At 54.7% G+C, this 18,006-nt stretch overlaps 2 protein-coding genes across 5 annotated transcripts in view; both read left to right on the top strand.

The window, feature by feature from the left end:
- HOXD3 (homeobox D3) overlaps positions 1–17,718 on the top strand; it is a 55,378-nt gene extending 37,660 nt beyond the window's left edge. For 2 of the 4 annotated variants that reach the window (XM_085228686.1, XM_085228685.1), the window contains exons 2-4: positions 11,318–11,401; positions 14,343–14,894; positions 15,195–17,718. In XM_085228686.1, the coding sequence (XP_085084812.1) occupies positions 14,402–14,894; positions 15,195–15,943 (1,242 nt within the window). In that variant the 5' untranslated portion in view covers positions 11,318–11,401; positions 14,343–14,401 and the 3' untranslated portion in view covers positions 15,944–17,718. Of the gene's footprint in view, positions 1–5,923; positions 6,206–9,237; positions 10,504–11,317; positions 11,402–14,342; positions 14,895–15,194 lie in introns of those variants that run through there. The other 2 variants (XM_085228687.1, XM_085228688.1) reach the window with 2 other exon arrangements.
- Positions 6–4,893, top strand: HOXD4 (homeobox D4). The gene is made up of 2 exons (XM_010713589.4): positions 6–1,071; positions 1,370–4,893. The coding sequence occupies exons 1-2, from the start codon at positions 663–665 to the stop codon at positions 1,672–1,674; spliced, it is 714 nt and encodes a 237-aa protein (XP_010711891.1). The 5' UTR covers positions 6–662; the 3' UTR covers positions 1,675–4,893.
- Positions 17,719–18,006: the final 288 nt, after the last annotated feature.

The raw sequence follows: 18,006 nt of genomic DNA, 5'->3' as shown, positions 1-18,006 counted from the left end.
TGAGTGTGCGAGCGAGCGTGCGTGCCCACGTGTGCCCACGTATGTGTTGAGGTCGCAAAGTGAATGAGAAGTTACTGATTGCCTAATTTTATTCAGCAGAACGAAATTCTGGTAACTTTTGGATGACCTCTGCGAGACAAAGACAGGACAGGTCTATTGTACATCATATTGCCCTCTTCTTTGATGTCTTTTCTTTTCCTCGCCTCCTTATCTGTTCCCCCCCTCCAAGTCCCGCTCCGACTCCTCGCTCCGCATCTCTCTCGAGATTTTATTCGTATCGGAGCCCGGCGGCCATCCCGCCCGGCGGATGGGGCGGGGGGGGCGGTGGGGGGGAGGTGAGGGCTCCGCTCAGACAAAGGCTGCCCGCACCTGGGGGCAGGGAGGCGGCCGCAAGCGGGGAATGGCCCCAAAACTCCGGGATCGGCCCCGGAGGGCGAACCCCGGCGCGGAGGGGTCACTCAGCACCGCGTATATTATTTAGTTAAATTCGTGGAAATTCTGAGGCGCACACAAATCCGGTGATCGGCTCCCCGCCTCCCCATTGGCCGGGCCGGTCACATGCACGCCTAACTTTATTCAGTTGACAGCAAGTAGGAGGGCTCTATGGAAGGAGAAAAAAAGACAACACGAGAAAAATTAGTATTTTCTACCTTCCGAAATTAATGGCCATGAGTTCGTATATGGTGAACTCTAAGTATGTGGATCCCAAATTTCCTCCTTGCGAGGAATATTTGCAGAGCAGCTACCTAGGCGAGCAGGGGGCCGAGTATTACGGGGCCTCGCAGGGCTCCGATTTCCAGCACCAGGGGCTCTACCCACGGTCAAACTACAGCGAGCAGCCCTTTGGCTGCGCCGGTGCCCAGGGCTCCGCCGTGCAGCCGCGGGGTCACGGACAGGAGCAGTCCGCCCCTCCGAGCCACTTCCCCGGCCAAGCCGAGCATTGTCCTCCGCCTCCAATGTCCAACTCCCGAGCCTGCGGCCAGCAGCCAGCCCTCAAAGCCCCCCACGGGTCAGCAGTTAAGCAGCCAGCAGTAGTTTATCCCTGGATGAAGAAAGTCCATGTTAACTCGGGTAAGGATCCTCTTCTTACTTTGCTCTTCTACCCCGCTCCCGCGTGTGTCCTCAGGGATGCTCGCTCGAGCCCTGGCGAGGCTTTAAGGCGAGGCGGCCAATTACACTCGTCATAAATTTTTATTGCCGAGGAAATAGGCCGTCGGCGTGCGGGGCTCTTCCGCGCAGGAGCCGCGGTAGCAGCCGGCCCCGCGGAACGGCCGCGCCGGGCACCGCCGGAGCGCCGCTGGGGCCGCGTGGGAAGGCGAGGCGGAAAGTCCCCCTTCGGTCTGTAAAGTTCTCCGTGTTTCTTTCCCAGTGAACCCCAATTACAGCGGAGGGGAACCTAAGCGCTCCCGAACAGCTTACACCAGGCAGCAAGTCCTAGAACTGGAAAAAGAATTTCATTTTAACAGGTACCTGACCCGGCGCCGCCGTATCGAGATAGCGCACACTTTGTGTCTCTCTGAGCGCCAGATCAAGATCTGGTTTCAGAACAGAAGAATGAAGTGGAAAAAGGACCACAAACTGCCCAACACTAAGGGCAGGTCTTCCTCCTCCGGTTCTAACCCCCACTTACAGACTGTTCCCAAGGACCATCAGACTGAGTTGACAACTTTATAGAAGAGGTGACGTTTTCCATTTCATCCTTCGATTCTGACCAGTACTGTACATAAGTGACACTATCCAAGCAGAACCTGCGTGTAGCAGCCAAGGACTCGAGAAACTGCCATCTTTCCATAAGGTACTGTGGTACAAAGGAGACTAAATGACGCTACTTCGGACTTTATTTTATTTGCCTCTCGCTAGCACAGAAAGAAAGAAAGAAAAAAAGCACCATTCAGGCAGTAGGAATTGGGAAAATATTAAACGAGACCTTCTGTCCATAAAAAGTAATAAATCATTGAAAATGAAACTGTCCCGTGTTTCAGTTTTGGATTTGAAAATGAAGGTTCGATGCTTTATTCTGGGATTTTTGCTTTTAATTGTCTTTTTATCCCACGCAGCGAGTGTGATGCTTTTGGAGCAAGTTGAGGACAGGAAATTTATGGCATAGTCCTTTATTTGAACACAAAGACTCGCGGTTGTGAACTTTTTGTGCTGCTTTACCTTTCTTGGTGTGATGAAAATTACTCGCTCATTTCCATAATTTTCAGAAGCTGTGCATAGGAATTAAGTGAAAACGGGTTATTTTGTGTCCTGATGGTGTTAGCGTATTTATTTATTTGTTACATAGAAGAGTGAAGATTAAAAAAAAAGAAAAAAGAAAAAAAGTCAAACCAAAAAAATGGGAAAGAGGGGCTGAAATGCAGCATCTCACCTTCCCAGACTGACGAGCCCACGTATGATGTTTACTTGTCTTGAACGTACACAACTTTCTGGTCCCATTTTATGCATTTCCTTCTTTGTTGTGAGAAGCGTCCCTGCTCCGTACCGTGTGCCACCGGGGCCAACGGGCTCGAAATCTCTTCCCAAAGTCTGCCCTGCTCGGCGCTGTACTTTTAACCAGCAATACGTCATTTAAAAGGCAAAAATAAACCACAAAGAAAAACCCGGAGTGAAAAATCAATGTGATTTCTGGGATGGTCTGACCCATTCAGAGCTCGAAGCTACATGCCTTATTTCTGGCTGGGTTTAGATTTATTTTCTGCCCAACAGAGGGACGGGCTGTATGGGTTACTGGTTTGGTTTTGTGCTTTGTTTATTGGGATTCTTTCCTTTCTTTTTTTTCTTTTTTTTTTTTTCTTTTCTTTTTTCTTTTTTCCTTTTTTTTCTTTCTTTTTTTTTTTTGGTCTACGTTACGTTTGTTGGGTAGGTTTGGTTCGGGTTCTTTTCACATGGGCGGTGATTGTTCTTAAGGAACCCTCGACACATGGCTGAAACTGTTGGAAATCTCAGCAAGTTATCGAGGGAAGGAGGGGAGGTTTGCACGGGAGCAGAGCTGCTCTTAAACCACGTATTTGCCTATGGCCGCTGCTTGTACCGTGCCAAAGTTTAGTGCGCTGAGCCTGCGTTTTGAGTCCCAACCCAGCCAAACCTGCCCCTTTACACCCTGCTCGTGCGATCTAAGCTCAGCCCTTATCTCCCTTCCCCGAGGGCAGCCTGGGAGAGGGACCATCGCATCGAGATTTTAACTAGATGATCCCATTATTGAAGGGAGAAGGGAAAAGAAGGAAAGCCGGGGCAAGTGCTGAAGCTGCACTTCTGTAAAAGGAAGTTGAAACATCGGTGTAAGTTAAAGTGCTCGTGTCTGGGCTGAGTGCTTCCCACCGAGGACTCGCTGCTTCCCCAGCTCACTCGGGAAAACACTGCAAAAACGGGCATGAATAAATTCGAAAATAAAGGGCGAGCTTTTCAGAACGAGGGCATTCGGCGGGATTAACTATGGGCAGCGGTTAATTTCTGCCCTTTTCTCATCCCTAGCAGTCCGCACAGTGTCTTGTAAGACTTGCTCTTTTGTTTTAGAGCTCGGAGAAAACTCTTTGTTCCTCCTCGAGGTTAGCCCAGTTCTCAGACTTGCACATGGCAATACTTGAATATCTCCACGTCGTGATATTAAAGATGGATATTCCCGCATTATTCGCATCATTGTTTCTACGACAAAAAGCGCGGAGTTCATACATAGTAAAGACGTCTTTTTTTCTGACGCCTTCACGTTGAGAAGCTGAAAAGGTATTTTACTGAAGTTCGGCTAAATTGCAGGAACAGGTTCACCCAGAGGACAAATTTTCTATTCGATTAGTTGTATTTCAGCCGGGAAGAGTGACCTCTAAACCCTTAACCTTTTGGACCCAAACTGCTCTTCTCTTTCTCTGGCATGGAGAGCAGCTCGCAGCGGCGCTTGGGGAGGGAATTCCTCAGGCAAGTTTTCAAGTTTTGTTCCATCCAATTCCTGCGTTTCGTCTCCGGAGCTGACCGAAGCCCTCCCTTCTCTCTTCATGCGAACCTAGGATAAAGGGGGAGGAAAAAAAAAAAAAGAAGAAGAAGAAGAAAAAAAGAAGCAACCCTCTCCCTGGTTGCTCCCCATGAAAATACCCCTCCCGGCCCCCCGCTGCCCGCTCAAAGTCTGTGACAAGTTGGGTCGGAGCGGGGAGAACGCGGTACTCGGGGGGCAGATGCCAAGTTTGGCCTCTGTGGTGCCAGGCCGGAAAATAATGTCCCGGGATAAGCAGACCTTATCGTGAGAGATCGCTCCCCAAGTTAAAGGGCCAAATTCTGCTCCCAGCGTTCCTTCCCCCGCCCACTGCAGTCAAACAAGGATGTAGCTGCGAGCAGAATTTGGCTCATTGCCTTTTGAAATGTTAATATCTCCAAGACGAGTGTTGGCTTCAGCAGGCGCGGCTCCCATAGCCCTCTGCACGTCCCTTTGAGCGAGGCCGGGGCACCGCAAGTTTGCAGAGTTGTCATTGCTCTGTAAGCCCCGGGAATATGGGAACTGGGGGCAGAAAGCACCAACGCAAATAAATGGCTTCTAGCTGCCAATGCTCCGAAGGGTCAGAAATGCGGGCAATAACGACCAGGAGCACCCACTGGTCATTATCTCCCGTGGAAAAGGAACCCGAGATTTATTTTTTTATGATTTTTAACCCTCTTCCAGGGTCGTTTTATGCGGGAGAGGGAACCCCTTATTTTCATCATGGATGAAGCGTGGTGTGTCAAAGCCTTTGTTAAATGCTTGCGTTGCCCAGCAATACTCTGGTCTCTGTTAAAGTGTGATGCTTTTACAGACTTTACAAATGTTTTGCTGCCATTGATTAAAGCGTTATTTATACTAATTGTCGCCTGTAATTTTGATGTAAGCCCTCCATATACATTTGAAATAATAAAAGGTGTAGAGAAATAGATTCTGTTTTGTACCTTGTACCAGCAGTCCCTACGAGGCGGGTCCGTGCGAAAAGCCTGTCCCTCCCTTCATTACCATGCTAAGAGATGAGTGACTCCGCATTGCATCCGTCCAAATGTCCCTTTGAACAGGTCTGCCGATGGCCCCGCCATCGTGGTGTGACTCCAGGCCAAGCTGGAGCCTGTATTTACATTGAGGCTGCAGTTAAAAGCGCCTGCCACCCATTTGCTGCTGCTTTGCATTTAACAAGCCCTCCTAGAACGACTGCCGGGTATGTGCGTGTGCGGTGGGAGCGGGAGCCCCACCTGAAGCCACCTCGGTCCCCACACAGATGTGTGGCTCCGGGAAGCGCGACGCCAAGCTGAAAATACAGCGCAACGCCAAGCTGAAAATACAGCGCAGTGAGCGGCCTTCAGTTTCACTCGTTGGCCTGACACAAGCGAAAGGTCACACAGAAACACAGACTCGGAGAGTTTAGACTGCCCCGTGCACCCAGGGCAGACACCATTATATTCCAACCCCGCGTAAGCACCTCAGCCAACGCCGCATCCCCTGCGCTGGTGCCAGGAGCGCTGCCAGGGAGGACTCGGCCCCTCGGAGCGCGGTCAGGGCACGGGGCCAAAGCGCCGCATCCCGAGCAGAGGGGCGAGAAGCGCTGCGCGGCCCGCGTGGGCCCTCGGGGCAGCGGGGGCCGCGCATCCACAGCTCCGCGTTAAGCGCCGAGACCCATTCAGCGATTATACTTTCTTTCTGCTGTTTAATGGCTCCTCCTGTTACCCCGATACATCAATACGGCTCTGCGTGCTGTATGGTCGCTAGTCGTTAAGGCAAGAATGGAGAGGCGAGGCGCAGTCCGTAGCACACCCCGCGCACTGTACAGTACAGTAAATAGGGACCTCTCTGCGCGGAGCCGCACCGCTGCCAACGGCCATGTTGGTCGGCCCTTTCCCCTGATTTCTTCCTTCCCCCCTCCCCCTTCTTCTTCTTCTTCTTCTTCTTCTTTTTTTTTTTTTCCTTTTGCAAGCCCAGAGACCAAAATAATCGTGCTAGGAACAGTCATAACAGGCAGAATTTCAAAGTGCGAGGAAGATGATAAGAATAGATTTCTACAAGTCCTGACCACGTGATTCGCGAAATAATTAATTCAGCACGTCCCTTAAGAAACACGGAGTCGTCATTAATCTGCCAAGCAAAGGACTCTATCAGACTTGAAAACTGAAGAGATCCCAAGAATATAATATACAAAGGGCGCAGCCCCTCTCTCCACACACCTAGCTCCGTGCAAGCTGCCGAAAAAAAAACAGCCGCCCGGTACGTAAAGGTTTTTTGCTTTTATTCCTTCTTATTTCAGCCTTAATGAACTTAGCTGTCAAACCCTTGACAAATAGGGCACGCCGCTTCCTGCTCGCAGCCCGGCCGCGGCCGGCAGCCGGAGCGGGTGACCTTTGGTTCCCAGGGAGCGGGGACGCGAGGCGCGGAGCGGCGGAGGAGAGGCTGCCGGTGGGCGCGGAGAGGCGCGGAGAGGCGCGGGGCGGAACGCGGCTGTCAGAGCATCTGCCGCCCGCTGCCGGCGCCGCCGAGAGGCCCTCAACTTCTTTTCAAGAGGGGTCGTAAATCGTGCCGCGCCTCGTGTGACGGCGGGGTTACCGCGGGCGCGCAGGGCCGCCCCGCTCCGCCCGCAGCGCCGCTGCTGCCCGGTCGCGCTCCGTGCCGGCCCCGCGGGGAAGGGAACCGCGCACCCTGCCCCGCAGCGCCTCTCGGCCCCGATCGATAGGGGAAAATTGGGGAGGAGGGGGGGATGTTGTGCTGATAGGAAGGCACCCTCCGCGAACTCCGTGAAATACGGACCGCGAGGCTGAGGCTTCTCTCTTAAATCTCGGAGTCAGCTGGAAACGCTTTCTGCAAACAGGATATTCTTTATTGTCCTTGCTGGAATAATTTCTAAAAAAATCCGAGATTGCAGCTTTTTATTACTTCCGTTTCGGTGGCAGGACAGAGACAAAGTTTCCTATGTTATGAATTATACATTCAAACAATAACACATTAATTCAATTATTCAAAGATGACAAATGTTTATGTGCTTTGGTAGTGACTAAGGAACAGATTCGCTACTTCACCGCGAGTCCCACGTTTTTATCAATGAAGTTTTATATTATCCCGTTGGCCCGGGAAGGAAACCCAACTCCTCCAAGAGGTGCAGTAAAATGGACCCGAACATAAATCGCGGCCCCTTCGTAAGAGCGTTTATTCCCGCATATAGCCTGGGCTATTTTATCAGTTTGACAATTGTCGGAGTTGTTGTTATAAATCATCATAAGTAATTCCTGAAAGGGTGCGAGGCTGCTGGGGGGCGGGCGGAGACTGTAAATCTTTCTGTTTTATTGCTCTATGAACATATGCTCCGATTGAAGAACTCTTAGATCCTTTACTGGAGACAAATTCGCGCAAAGCCGGAGTCCCACCGGCGCGAAGGATTTACATTTCCTTAGGAGCTTTGCGATCCCCCTGCGATGCCTTCGTTCTGGTGGCGGTGCCGAGGTGCACCCTTCTCCCCGCCGGCCTCCATGCGTAGTTTCAACGGCCCCTTTCGGAGCCTCCGAGCGGCCGCCCCACGGCTGCGGGACTTCCCTGGGGGCGCCGGGCCGAGAGCCCCCGCAGTCCCGCACCGAACCCCGCAGCCTTTCGGCCCCGCACGCACGGCGCGGGGTGCGGGGGCACACGAGTCAGGCTCCGCGACGCGCACAGACGCCGAAATAGATGGCAGGCGGAAAGGATATAAAGAACCATTACCTCTTACTCGGGGCGAGATTTAAGTGCGTCGTTTCGAAGAAATATAGGATTATAAATCCGAAACCGTACACAATAATTTACACAGAACTTACGCTTCCATCACCGGACTCCAATCTTTTTATAACTGGTTTGCAAAGTCAGGAAAAGCAATGTAATTTAGATAAATGTTACAATGCACTTACGGTCGGTATCGTAGGGCAATACGTTACTGTCACATCCCTGTGCTTTGGATGGTAATGAAATCATAGCAGATGTTAGATTAGGGCTGGTGTATTTATAGCTACAGATACGTTAGAAAATCAAAGAGAGAACCCAATAAATGTATTTTTTTTCGCCGAGCTGGAATTGCTGGCGAGCTCTGTGGGCGCACATGATGGATACGTATCGGGTTCGCTCTGCTCTCAGCTTGCTCAGGGAACGGGGAGGCAGGCTTAAGGCGCAATGTCATGAGTTCTTGCTGTTTTTGTTTTTTTCTCCAACGCTTCTGTAGCCTCCAGCCAGGGCCAGTCCCTGCCGCCCGCCTGCTCCCAGGACGGAGAAAACAAAAATCCGCGCACTCCATTCCGCCCGGCGCACGGCCGCCGGAGCAGCGCGGGTCTCGGCCGGTCCCAAACCTCTCCTCTCCCTCCGCCGACAATTTCTGCGCCCTGGGAACCCCGCGGAATTCACCTTTCTCCCGGTGCTCGGGCGGGCGCGTAAGTGCGGAGCGGTGCGGAGAGGCGCGGAGCCCCGGGCCGGGAGCGGGGCGCGGGGGGGCCCGGCTGGGAGCTGCTGTGCCTCGGCCCGGAGAGCTGCTCCAGGCATCACGTGGGCAAACACGGCTGTATTGGAAGGCAGTGCCCATATTTCTGGTTATAAAGGGCTTTCTCCTGCTCGTCCCCAAAATTCATCAATGGCCGCACGATTTAAAAACAAAACAAAACGAGAGGCGGCCAATTGCTGCCTTTGATTCCGGGAGGCTGATGGCTGAAGGGCCGTGTGTTGATTTTTTTTTTTTTTTTTTTTTTAACCCCACCAAATTCCGATTTCCACTCGCTCTCTTTTATTGGTAGCTGAGCCCGTGCTTGTTCTCATTCTATCGGGAATTCTGGTGTGGAAATGTCTGTAAAACCGCAGGATCAGGTTTAGGACAGTGCTGACTGCAGACAAAGGGGGAAGGATGTATTCTAAGAACTGCGAGAGCAGATGCTGAAAAGTGAGGAGCCCAGGTTATGATAAATTGGCACACAGGTAAGGAACTGCATGGCAAAACGGGACCTTTACCCACAGGGACTGCATTACCACCTTTATTCGGAGACCGCCCGGAATTTATTTGTAATCTCTGCCCATAACGCGTGGAGTAACATCCACCTCCTTGGAGGCTTTAAGCTCTATCTTTTATTATGTCGCTTAAATAAAAGGCGAACTCCTTCCCAAGGGCTGGGAGAAAAGCTTTATCCTTCTCCTAGCTCCATGTTTCGGTGGTTTCAGGGAGGGAATTGCAAATAACAAAGAAAAGGGGGAGAGACAACTTTGCTGGATGCTCCCATTGCAAAGTAAGATGGAGCACCAGGATACTCGTTGCCGCGGCGGGGGGGGGGGAGGCGTGCTGGTTCGTAACGTGCGATCTCAAACAGGCTCGTCTGTTAACGCAGCCCCTCCGTTGGGTTTCTGAAATCTTCCTGCCAGGTGCGTTCTCAAGCCTTTTCCCCCCACATTTCTGTCGCTCAGCGGCTGCTGCCCCCTTTTCCCCCCAGTTGTTTTAGTCTTGCTATTACCTGGCCGCCCGCGCCCCCGGCTTCTGCTGCTGCAGCTCGCGGTGACATTTATCCTCTGGGAAGCCGTCCCGGTGCGTTCGGGCAGTGGGAGCAGCAGGATGGTGCCTGTCTGGGAGTGCCCGAGGGCTGCAGCCGCTCAGAAGCGCTGGGAACGGCCTCAGCTCCCCGCAACCCGGCTGCCTTCCCCCACCCGGGTCCGGTTTCCCCCGGCCCCGACCCGTGGCCTGAGCGGAGCTCCCAGGTTGTGTTTGCGGGGAACCCCGCGCAGAGCCCCGCATCGTACGGGGGTAGGGCTGCGGCCGGACAGTGAGGAGAGGGAAGGGAAGAAAGAAGTTGTTTTTTTTTTTGTTGGCTTTTGTGTGCGTGCGTGCGTGTGTGTGTGTGTGTGTGTCTTTCTGCTGCGCGTTGCTCTGCTCGATGAGAAGTTAAAGGCAGTGAACATTTTTCTTAGCTGTATGCCTCCGAGCTGCTGGCCTGCCAAGTTAGTCAGCTGAATCCAATTACTGCGAGCAGCATTTCATTTGGCTCGATGGAAGCACTCACTTACAACTTCACCTAAAATTTCAATAATACCGATATTGGGCCCACGCCTGAATAATCGTAAAGATTTCCCCGTCGGAGCTCCGGTAACTCCACCGCAGCTGCGGGAGAGCAGCGCCCCGTTCCCTCTGCTCTGCAGAGCGTCGGGGCTCTGCAGGGTGCGGGGTTGGCGGCTCCTGGCCGAGGAACGCGCATCCAGAGCGGCTTCTGAGGCTGCTTCGGAAAAGGAAGAGAAGTCGATAATTAATTAGGCACAAAATGAAAACTTACCGTGCTCATCACCAGCGGGCTCGCTGTGCGCTCTCTGCGCAGCCCCACTTACGCTCTCCTCGCGCAGGCCACGAAGTGCTATTTCTAATGAACTCTGCTTAAAAAAATAAAGCACTTAAAGTTGACGTACGCCCACGTGCATATATTATATAAGACGTTCCCGGGACAGGCCCGGGCCAAGAACCTGAGCGAGCACCGTGTGTAATCGTGAAGCTCCACTTCCCCAACTCCGGTTTGCCAGCATAAATTAAGGTGATTCGAAGGGGTAACGCCGCATCCTACCGGGTTTGGGCTGGGAGAGGGGAGACGCGGAGGAAAGTTGTAGGGTCTGTTGTGTTGTGAGCTATTGGAGGCGCTTCCGTTGGTTGTTCATTAAGGGGTGAGTTATTGCTATCCGAGCCAAAGGTCATTTCAAAGGCTTATGGCTGCGAGATATCGTCTTTATAATGACCCGGGCTTCTTTGTGGGGGATTTCTGGCACTCTGAAGTTCTCAAAGTCCCGACTCGACACCTTACACAACCAGAAGCAAAATGTGCCTTTCGAGCAACAAACGTTTGCGGCGTGTTTTCAGCGCTGGGGTTTCTTTGCTTCTCTGTCTCTGTCTCGGCCGGTGGATGGGGAGCGAGGGGCAGAGGGAAGGACCTGCGGTAGTTCCGCTCTCGCGGAGCTCCCCTGAGCAGGCGGGCGCCTCGGGGAGCGGAGGGGGCCTCGGCTCGGGGCCTCTCTTCTCCCGTCCCCGTCCCCTCCCGGTCCCGGTCCCATCCCCGCGCTGCCCGAAAAGGGCCGAGTTCCCCCGCTCCCTTCTTCCTCGCCGCGGTGGAGGTGGTGGCAGTCCAGGGGTATTTCGCTTTTTTTTTTTTTTTTTTTCCTTTTTTGCTCCCCGCCTCTCTCAAAGCGTTATTAATAAATGAAGAGAAGCGTCTGCCCTTTGTCTGGTAAAAGATCTGACGTGGACTTAGAGAGCGGTGAGGGGCTGCGGACGAGACGTGCGTTTATTAACAAAGTCCTAAGGAAGAAAGTCCAAAACAAAACAGCTTCCGCTGAGAGTTCTCACTTCTGTTGCAGGTCCGCGCCCAAGGATTATCCAAAGGAACCTGAAGATCCTACACACACAGTTAAAGTCAAAATTCAAGAAAAAACAAAAGCGTGGTGAGTTCTCTAAATTTCCTTTTCCATCCGTCTCCCACTCCCCCGCGGCGGCAGCCCCTCGGTAGGAGCGGGGCTGCGGGGAACGGGCGGCCCGTGCCGCAGCCGCTGCTCCGCAGGCCAAAGCTACGGCAGCGTTGGGCAGGCCCCACCGCAAGCAGGCTGGGCGAGCCGAGCCCAGCCAGGGAAACGGGGGGCTCCAGAGACGGGGAGTCCGCGCCCGCTCTCTGAGGTCGCAGTGCCCTGCCCGCGGTCCCACTCAGCAGGTGCCCCGGCCCCGCTCAGCACAGCCCCGGCTCTGTCCGGACAGCCCCACGCCCCGTCCCGTCCCGTCCCGCAGCCGTCCCCGGGGCTGCTCGGCGCCTGCCCGCGGGCCGGGCCGCTACCGGCTCGGGCGCGTCCCTTATATACGGGGCTCCCTCCGGGCCGGCGGCCGGGAAATGTGCCGAGTGGGGAATTCTTTTGCCGGGCTCCCTCCTACGCGAAGGCTGCTTTGCACTTCTGAAAGTGCTGGGGCTTGGGAAGTGTTTTCCTTTTCATTCCTGGCCGGAGCGTTTACTGCCACAGCACTCGCAGTCATAAATTTTGCTACAAACCACAATGACAGGTGCATTGATATGCACCCTGAGAGCTCCGGCTGCTTTAATAACCGCTCCGCTGGCCGCTCTCACCGCCTTTTATTTATTCCGTATCATATGAGATATTGATCCTAAGCGGAATTAAGTGCGGGGGAACTTTTAGTAGGGAACTGCTTAATATGGGAGCGCCGGCACCACGGCTCCGGCCGCGCACACGCGTGGGGTGGGCGCGCGTCCTCGCGCGGGGCTCCGCGGGCGCGCAGCAGGGGACCGGGAGCCCCGAAGACGCTGGAACCGGTGTTGGGACAAAGAGCCCCATTATGGTGCGCCGTGTCCGGCGGTTCAGCTGAGGTTAACCTCTGTGGGGAGGAGGAAGGGAAATGTGAAGCACAGCCGTGGATACTCCGCGGCTCCCTACCCTCCGAGCCCACCTCCCACGGCTCGGCCTCGCCATTTGGATGTCACTTTTTTTTCCTGGAGGCTGTTTCTGGCCGAACCAAGTGTCGGGCCCTCGCTTTGGTGTCGGCTACAAAAACATCACCCTGGGCACTGCACTCGTGGAAAATCAAAACCTGGAAGGTCTCCCTCTTCCTCCTTCTCTCCCTCTCTCTCTTTTTGAGATCTAAAGATGAGCCACCGAACAGTTGAGCATTGTCCATGTGATTTATGGCCCATAGCCTTCTTTGTAGGTTCAAGCAGAGTTCACAAGCAGTTGGTATTTCAGAAAAGAAATAAGGCTTTTAACAGCTTAACAGCAATATTCTTTCTTAAGATTCTGCCCATCCTTTTGGGAGCTCTATTTTCCGAGGCACATGAAAGCATACACTTAAGGCAGCGCCGTGCAACCGGGAGTCCTCAGTCCTCAGCTCCCGAAAACGCAGATGCTGGAAGGGAGAAACGGGCGACGGAGTTATTTTGCACAAAAATACTTGCAAGACCCGTCAAGATCAAGAACAGTTTATTAGAAATCATCTGAATCGCCACCCCTCGTTTCCTTAGATGCTCTTTCACCAACATTCTCTAGGAAAGGAAAAGGGGCTCTTTCCCCATCCCTCCCGGCCCCCCGATAATCCCAGGCTTTGTTTGGGAAGAGCGGGGCTTTGTTTGGGAAGTTTGGGGCCGGCCGAGCTCAGCTGCCCCAGCGGCTGCGATCCCCCCGCACGGCCGTGACTGGCGCGGAATTTTAGGAAAGGTATCGGTGGTACCAATCGCCACGGGGGAAAGAGAGGTGCTATTGCGATGTTGCATGAGTATGGGCCGGGGAAATGATAATTATCAGACACTGCTCTAATTTTTCTAGCTACTTTTCTCTGGTGTGTTAATAGGCTCAAACCCTGTAGAAATACAACAAACTCCTAAGACACACTGAGTTACGGACCTATGCAGTCAGCCGAAGTGTGTGTTAGTCTTTAAAATTACTGAAAATGTCAGAGAAGAACCCAACCCAACGAGAAAAATACAGCGAAAAATTAAGAACGGAGAATTTTGCCATAACAAAACTGCGGGCGAGTTTCTGTCTTGCAACAAAAGAGCAGAAGTCCCGTGTTGCAGCCAGGGGAAAGGTATCACTCTGCCCCAAATGCTCCAACAGCCCGACGCGGGGGGGTTCGCTCCATCCATTTAAAACCCGAACAGCCCGATCGGGGGGCGGGGAGAGGAGCGGGGAGAGTTCGCAGGCCGCTAAAAGAGGTCCCCAACGTCTATAGTGAAAACCATCCCCTAAAAATAATCCTAAGTGTCTCAGGTTCTTTCTGCTGAGGACGAATGAAAGGGACGAGAAACGTCGGGTGAAGAATTTTAATTCATCACGGCATTAAAATAGGGGAGCTGACCTGCGACATCCTTTATGGTGCAAAGTGAAGCTAGTGAATGGCGTCGGTTATCCTTTAACTCCGGAGGAATCCGGGCAAGAAGGAAGGCCGGGTTTACAAAGGGGACGGGGTTTGTCTGCCTTCGCCCGGCTGCAGCGCGGCTCCATCCATCATGTCAGCCCTGCGCGGCCGTGCGCACGCGTGGCGCCAGGCGGCTGTGGGGTTCCTGCCGGTGCGGGCCCGGGGGTCCCCGGGGACGGCACCCACCCGCCGCCGGGCCCCGAGCGTGGTCTGTCCCCAGAGGCCTCGAGAAAGTGACCTCTGGACCCCGTCATGTGTGCCTGCTCCTCCACAGCACCATCGTTCTCGGGTAGCTCCTTCCTTGGTGCCCCTTCTCCTTTCCCGGTGACTGCTCCTTCCCCGGTGTCCCCCGCTCCTTCCCCGACGCTCCCTACTCCACCCCCAGTGTCCCTTCTCTCTCCCCGGTGTCCCTCACTGCCCCTCGCCGCCCCGCACTGAAGCTGTCTCTTGTGTCCCCTCTGTCCCCCTCCCCAGGTGGCTCCCGCGGCGGCGAGTGGCCCGGGCCGACGACGTGAGGCGCGGGGCGGCGGTCAATGATCTTTGAGCAGGGGCCGCGGGCCTTGGCGATCGCAGAGAGCAAGATGCAGAAAACCGCCTACTACGACAACGCGGGGCTCTTCGGGGGCTACACGTACAGCAAGGCCGACGCCTACCCCTACGGCGCGGCCCAGCAGCCCTACGGTGCGGCCGGCCTGGACGGCGAGTACCCCGGCTCCGCCTGCTCCGTGCAAAGCTCCGCGCCCGGCCGCGGCCCGGCCCCCAAGGGCCCCGAGCTGGGCGGCAGCTGCATGCGAACGGCCGGGGGCGGCCCCGGGGGCAGCCAGCCCCCCGGCATCGGCGAGCAGCAGCCCCCGGCTCTGCCGCCGTCCTCCCCGCCCAATCCCTCCAGCGCGCCCCCCCCGAAAAAAGCCAAGGGGGGGCCCAACGCCTCCGGCTCGGCCTCCGCCACCCTCAGCAAGCAGATATTCCCCTGGATGAAGGAATCCCGGCAGAACTCCAAGCAGAAAAGCACCTGCCCCCCCTCAGGTAGCCCCCGCCCTGTGGCCCGATGTCTTTCCCACGGCCTTCCCCTGCATCCCAGCGCCCCCAGCCCGGCTGCAGGGGGCGGCCCGGGGGATCCCGTCCCGTCTTCTCGACGGGCGCGGCCTCGACGGAGCCTTCACGGGCCGAGGGCCCCGAAGGAGGTGGCGAAGGAGGGGAGGGGTGCGGGGAGGGAGAGGTGTGGGCGGCCGTCCCCGGTCCCACGCGGAGCGGGAGGGGCGGAGGGCTCCGGGGTCCCCGGGGGCTTTCGTGGGGACCAACGGCTCTCCGTGCATCTTCCCGCAGGAGAGAGCTGCGAGGACAAGAGCCCCCCCGGGCCGGCCTCCAAGCGGGTGCGCACCGCCTACACCAGCGCGCAGCTAGTGGAGCTGGAGAAGGAGTTCCACTTCAACCGCTACCTGTGCCGGCCGCGCCGCGTGGAGATGGCCAATCTGCTGAACCTGACCGAGAGGCAGATCAAGATCTGGTTCCAGAACCGCCGCATGAAGTACAAAAAGGACCAGAAAGCCAAAGGCATCATGCACTCCCCCGCGGGCCAGTCCCCGGAGCGCAGCCCCCCGCTGAGCGGCGCGGCCCACGCCGGCTACTCGGGGCAGCTGCCCGCCGTCGGCGGCCTGGGTTACGACGCGCCGTCGCCCACGCCGTTCGCCAAGGCGCAGCAGAGCATGTACGGGCTGGCCGCCTACACGGCGCCGCTGGGCGGCTGCCTGCCGCAGCAGAAGCGCTACGCGGGCGCGGAGTACGAGCCGCACCCCCTGCAGAGCGGCGGCGGCTTCGGCAACCCCGGCCTGCAGGGCAGCCCCGTCTACGTCGGGGGCAACTTCGTGGACTCGATGCCGGCCTCGGGGCCCGTCTTCAACCTGGGCCACCTGCAGCACCCCTCCTCCGCCAGCGTGGACTACAGCTGCGCCGCGCAGATCCCCGGCGGCCACCACCACGGACCTTGCGACCCCCACCCCACCTACACGGACCTCTCCTCGCACCACGCGTCTCAGGGACGGCTGCAGGAGGCCCCCAAGCTCACGCACCTGTAGCGGCCGGACCGGCGGCGGCGAGCGGAGCGGGCTCGCCTCTATTACCTCACTCCTCCGACGGGACGGGGCCGACGGGGCGGGTGCGTGCCCCCCGGGGCCGCCCCTTTGCTGCTCCGAGCCGCTCGGAGCACGGCAGTGCAATACGCCGCGACCCGGGGACTGGTAGCTGGTAGCGGTGTGCCCGAGGTAAGTCGTAGGGATCACGTAGAGGTAGCAGCGCGTCGCGCTGAGGTGTGTTAGAGCAGCTGTGAGCGCCCAGCTTATTTCCGACAAGTTAATTTATGAATTCCTCCGTAACGTAAGGATCGCATCGGACTAAACGATACCTATTTATTATTTGAAAGCGAGACATTTTTGTATCACTGATTATTTATCCTCGTCTTAATGTATTTATGTGGCTATTGGTAGAGTTTCTTCGCCGACACTCGGGAGCCCGACGCAGGGCCGCCCCGCCCGTCAGCACGCCCGGCCCGAGCCGTTGGGAGCGTAGTGGTGAGCAGTCGTAACCGTGGCTGGTGTTCGTAGTTTGTGTAAGGATTAATTAAGACAGCGAGTCGTAAGTCATTAATAGGGTGAAACAAACCGCGGCGTCACGCAAGGAGCCGTTACACTTCACGAAGAAAGAAGAAAAGGGAATTATTTCTCGGGTATTTATTTAGCCGGGCCGGCCCCGCGGTGGGTGCAGAGCCGGCCCTGCCCGCGGAGCCTCGCGCCTTTTTATTGACCGGGTACAAGAGCACACCTTCTTTCGGTGGGCTATTTACTTTTTCTATTTTTTTGTTTTTAATTGCATTCTGGCTATCTGAAATAGGAAAGAAATTAGAAGCTTAGCGGGAAAAAAAAAAAAAAAAAAGGAAAAAAAAAACCACACCCTCTGATAGCGCTAATTTCATTAGGGTCTCCATAGCAATCCGTGCAGCAGCTGCCGCCTCCTTTGTTATTTATACTGTTGTCTTTATACTAACCATAAATCAATTTTGTAGACATCTTTGGAAGCCCGAGCTTTTCCTCTTGTTTTTTATCATTAAAAAATAAAAATAAACTTTGAAAGAAAATTGACAATCAGAAACGTGCAGCCGGGTCTGGGGCTCCTGGCCAGGATGGTCCCAGCCGCCTCTGCCACGACTGGGACAGCGAATGCATGAGGAGAGTGGGAAAATTATAAGACAGGAGGGAAAATGAAAGAAAAGAGAAAAGGGAAAGATGCTCTGAAACCTCGAGTTTCCTCCTCTTTAGTTAAGCAGTTGTGTTGAACCCCTCACTGGGCTCTCAGAGATACTCCTGTTTAAGGCACTGAGGTCTCCTCCCGACGGCACACATCGCCCCGAGAAGACTGCCATATCTGTCGCTAGAAGCGTCAAGTTAAAGACTAACCAAATCTTTGCATTCCTCACAAAGCTCTCTGATGCTCACTTTGCAGATTGCAAACACTGCAGCTCCTTCTGCATCCTCTAAGACAGAACCTGGAATTACCATTGTGAGAAACACATTAACTCCTCCAGTTCTGGCCAACGCAGCCACGTTTTCCTTTCTTTCTTCTTTTCCTTCCTTCTTTCCCCTCCCCACCTTCTGGTGTTGGTGTTTGGCCGGACAGCAACGGTACAAAATGTTACTTGGGGTTTTATTTTGCCCTCTGTGCGATTTGAGCAATGTTGTGCCGCGTTGAGAAGTGTATCTTTTGTTAAATTTCACTTTGACCCAAGCGGATTTGGATATATGTGTTGTAGATCTGTAAACAAACCGGAACAGAATAAACTACTTTGATTGGAGACATATTTTAACCATTCTGAGCCCTAAGATTGTTTTCTATTAAAGTCCTCATACAAACTCTCTTAGAAGATCCATCTGGGAGTGACTGAAATGTATAACAGTGTGAAAAGTAAGGCTGGACACTACTCATGAGATACACTTCTGCAATGTTCTGTATGTGTAGATATGTTTGTATCTCCAAACCCCTCTGTAATCGATGCGCCGCAACTGGAGAAGTCCATGCAGATCCTTTTGTGTGCTCTCCACCCACGATGTGTCTCACACGCTGCACAAGGCCTGGGCAGCTCCCTTTC

Source organism: Meleagris gallopavo, chromosome 7 (genome assembly GCF_905368555.1).
Source record: "Meleagris gallopavo chromosome 7, MGAL_WU_HG_1.1, whole genome shotgun sequence".
Lineage (NCBI taxonomy): Eukaryota > Metazoa > Chordata > Aves > Galliformes > Phasianidae > Meleagris > Meleagris gallopavo.
This window is presented reverse-complemented; position numbering and strand designations above follow the sequence as displayed.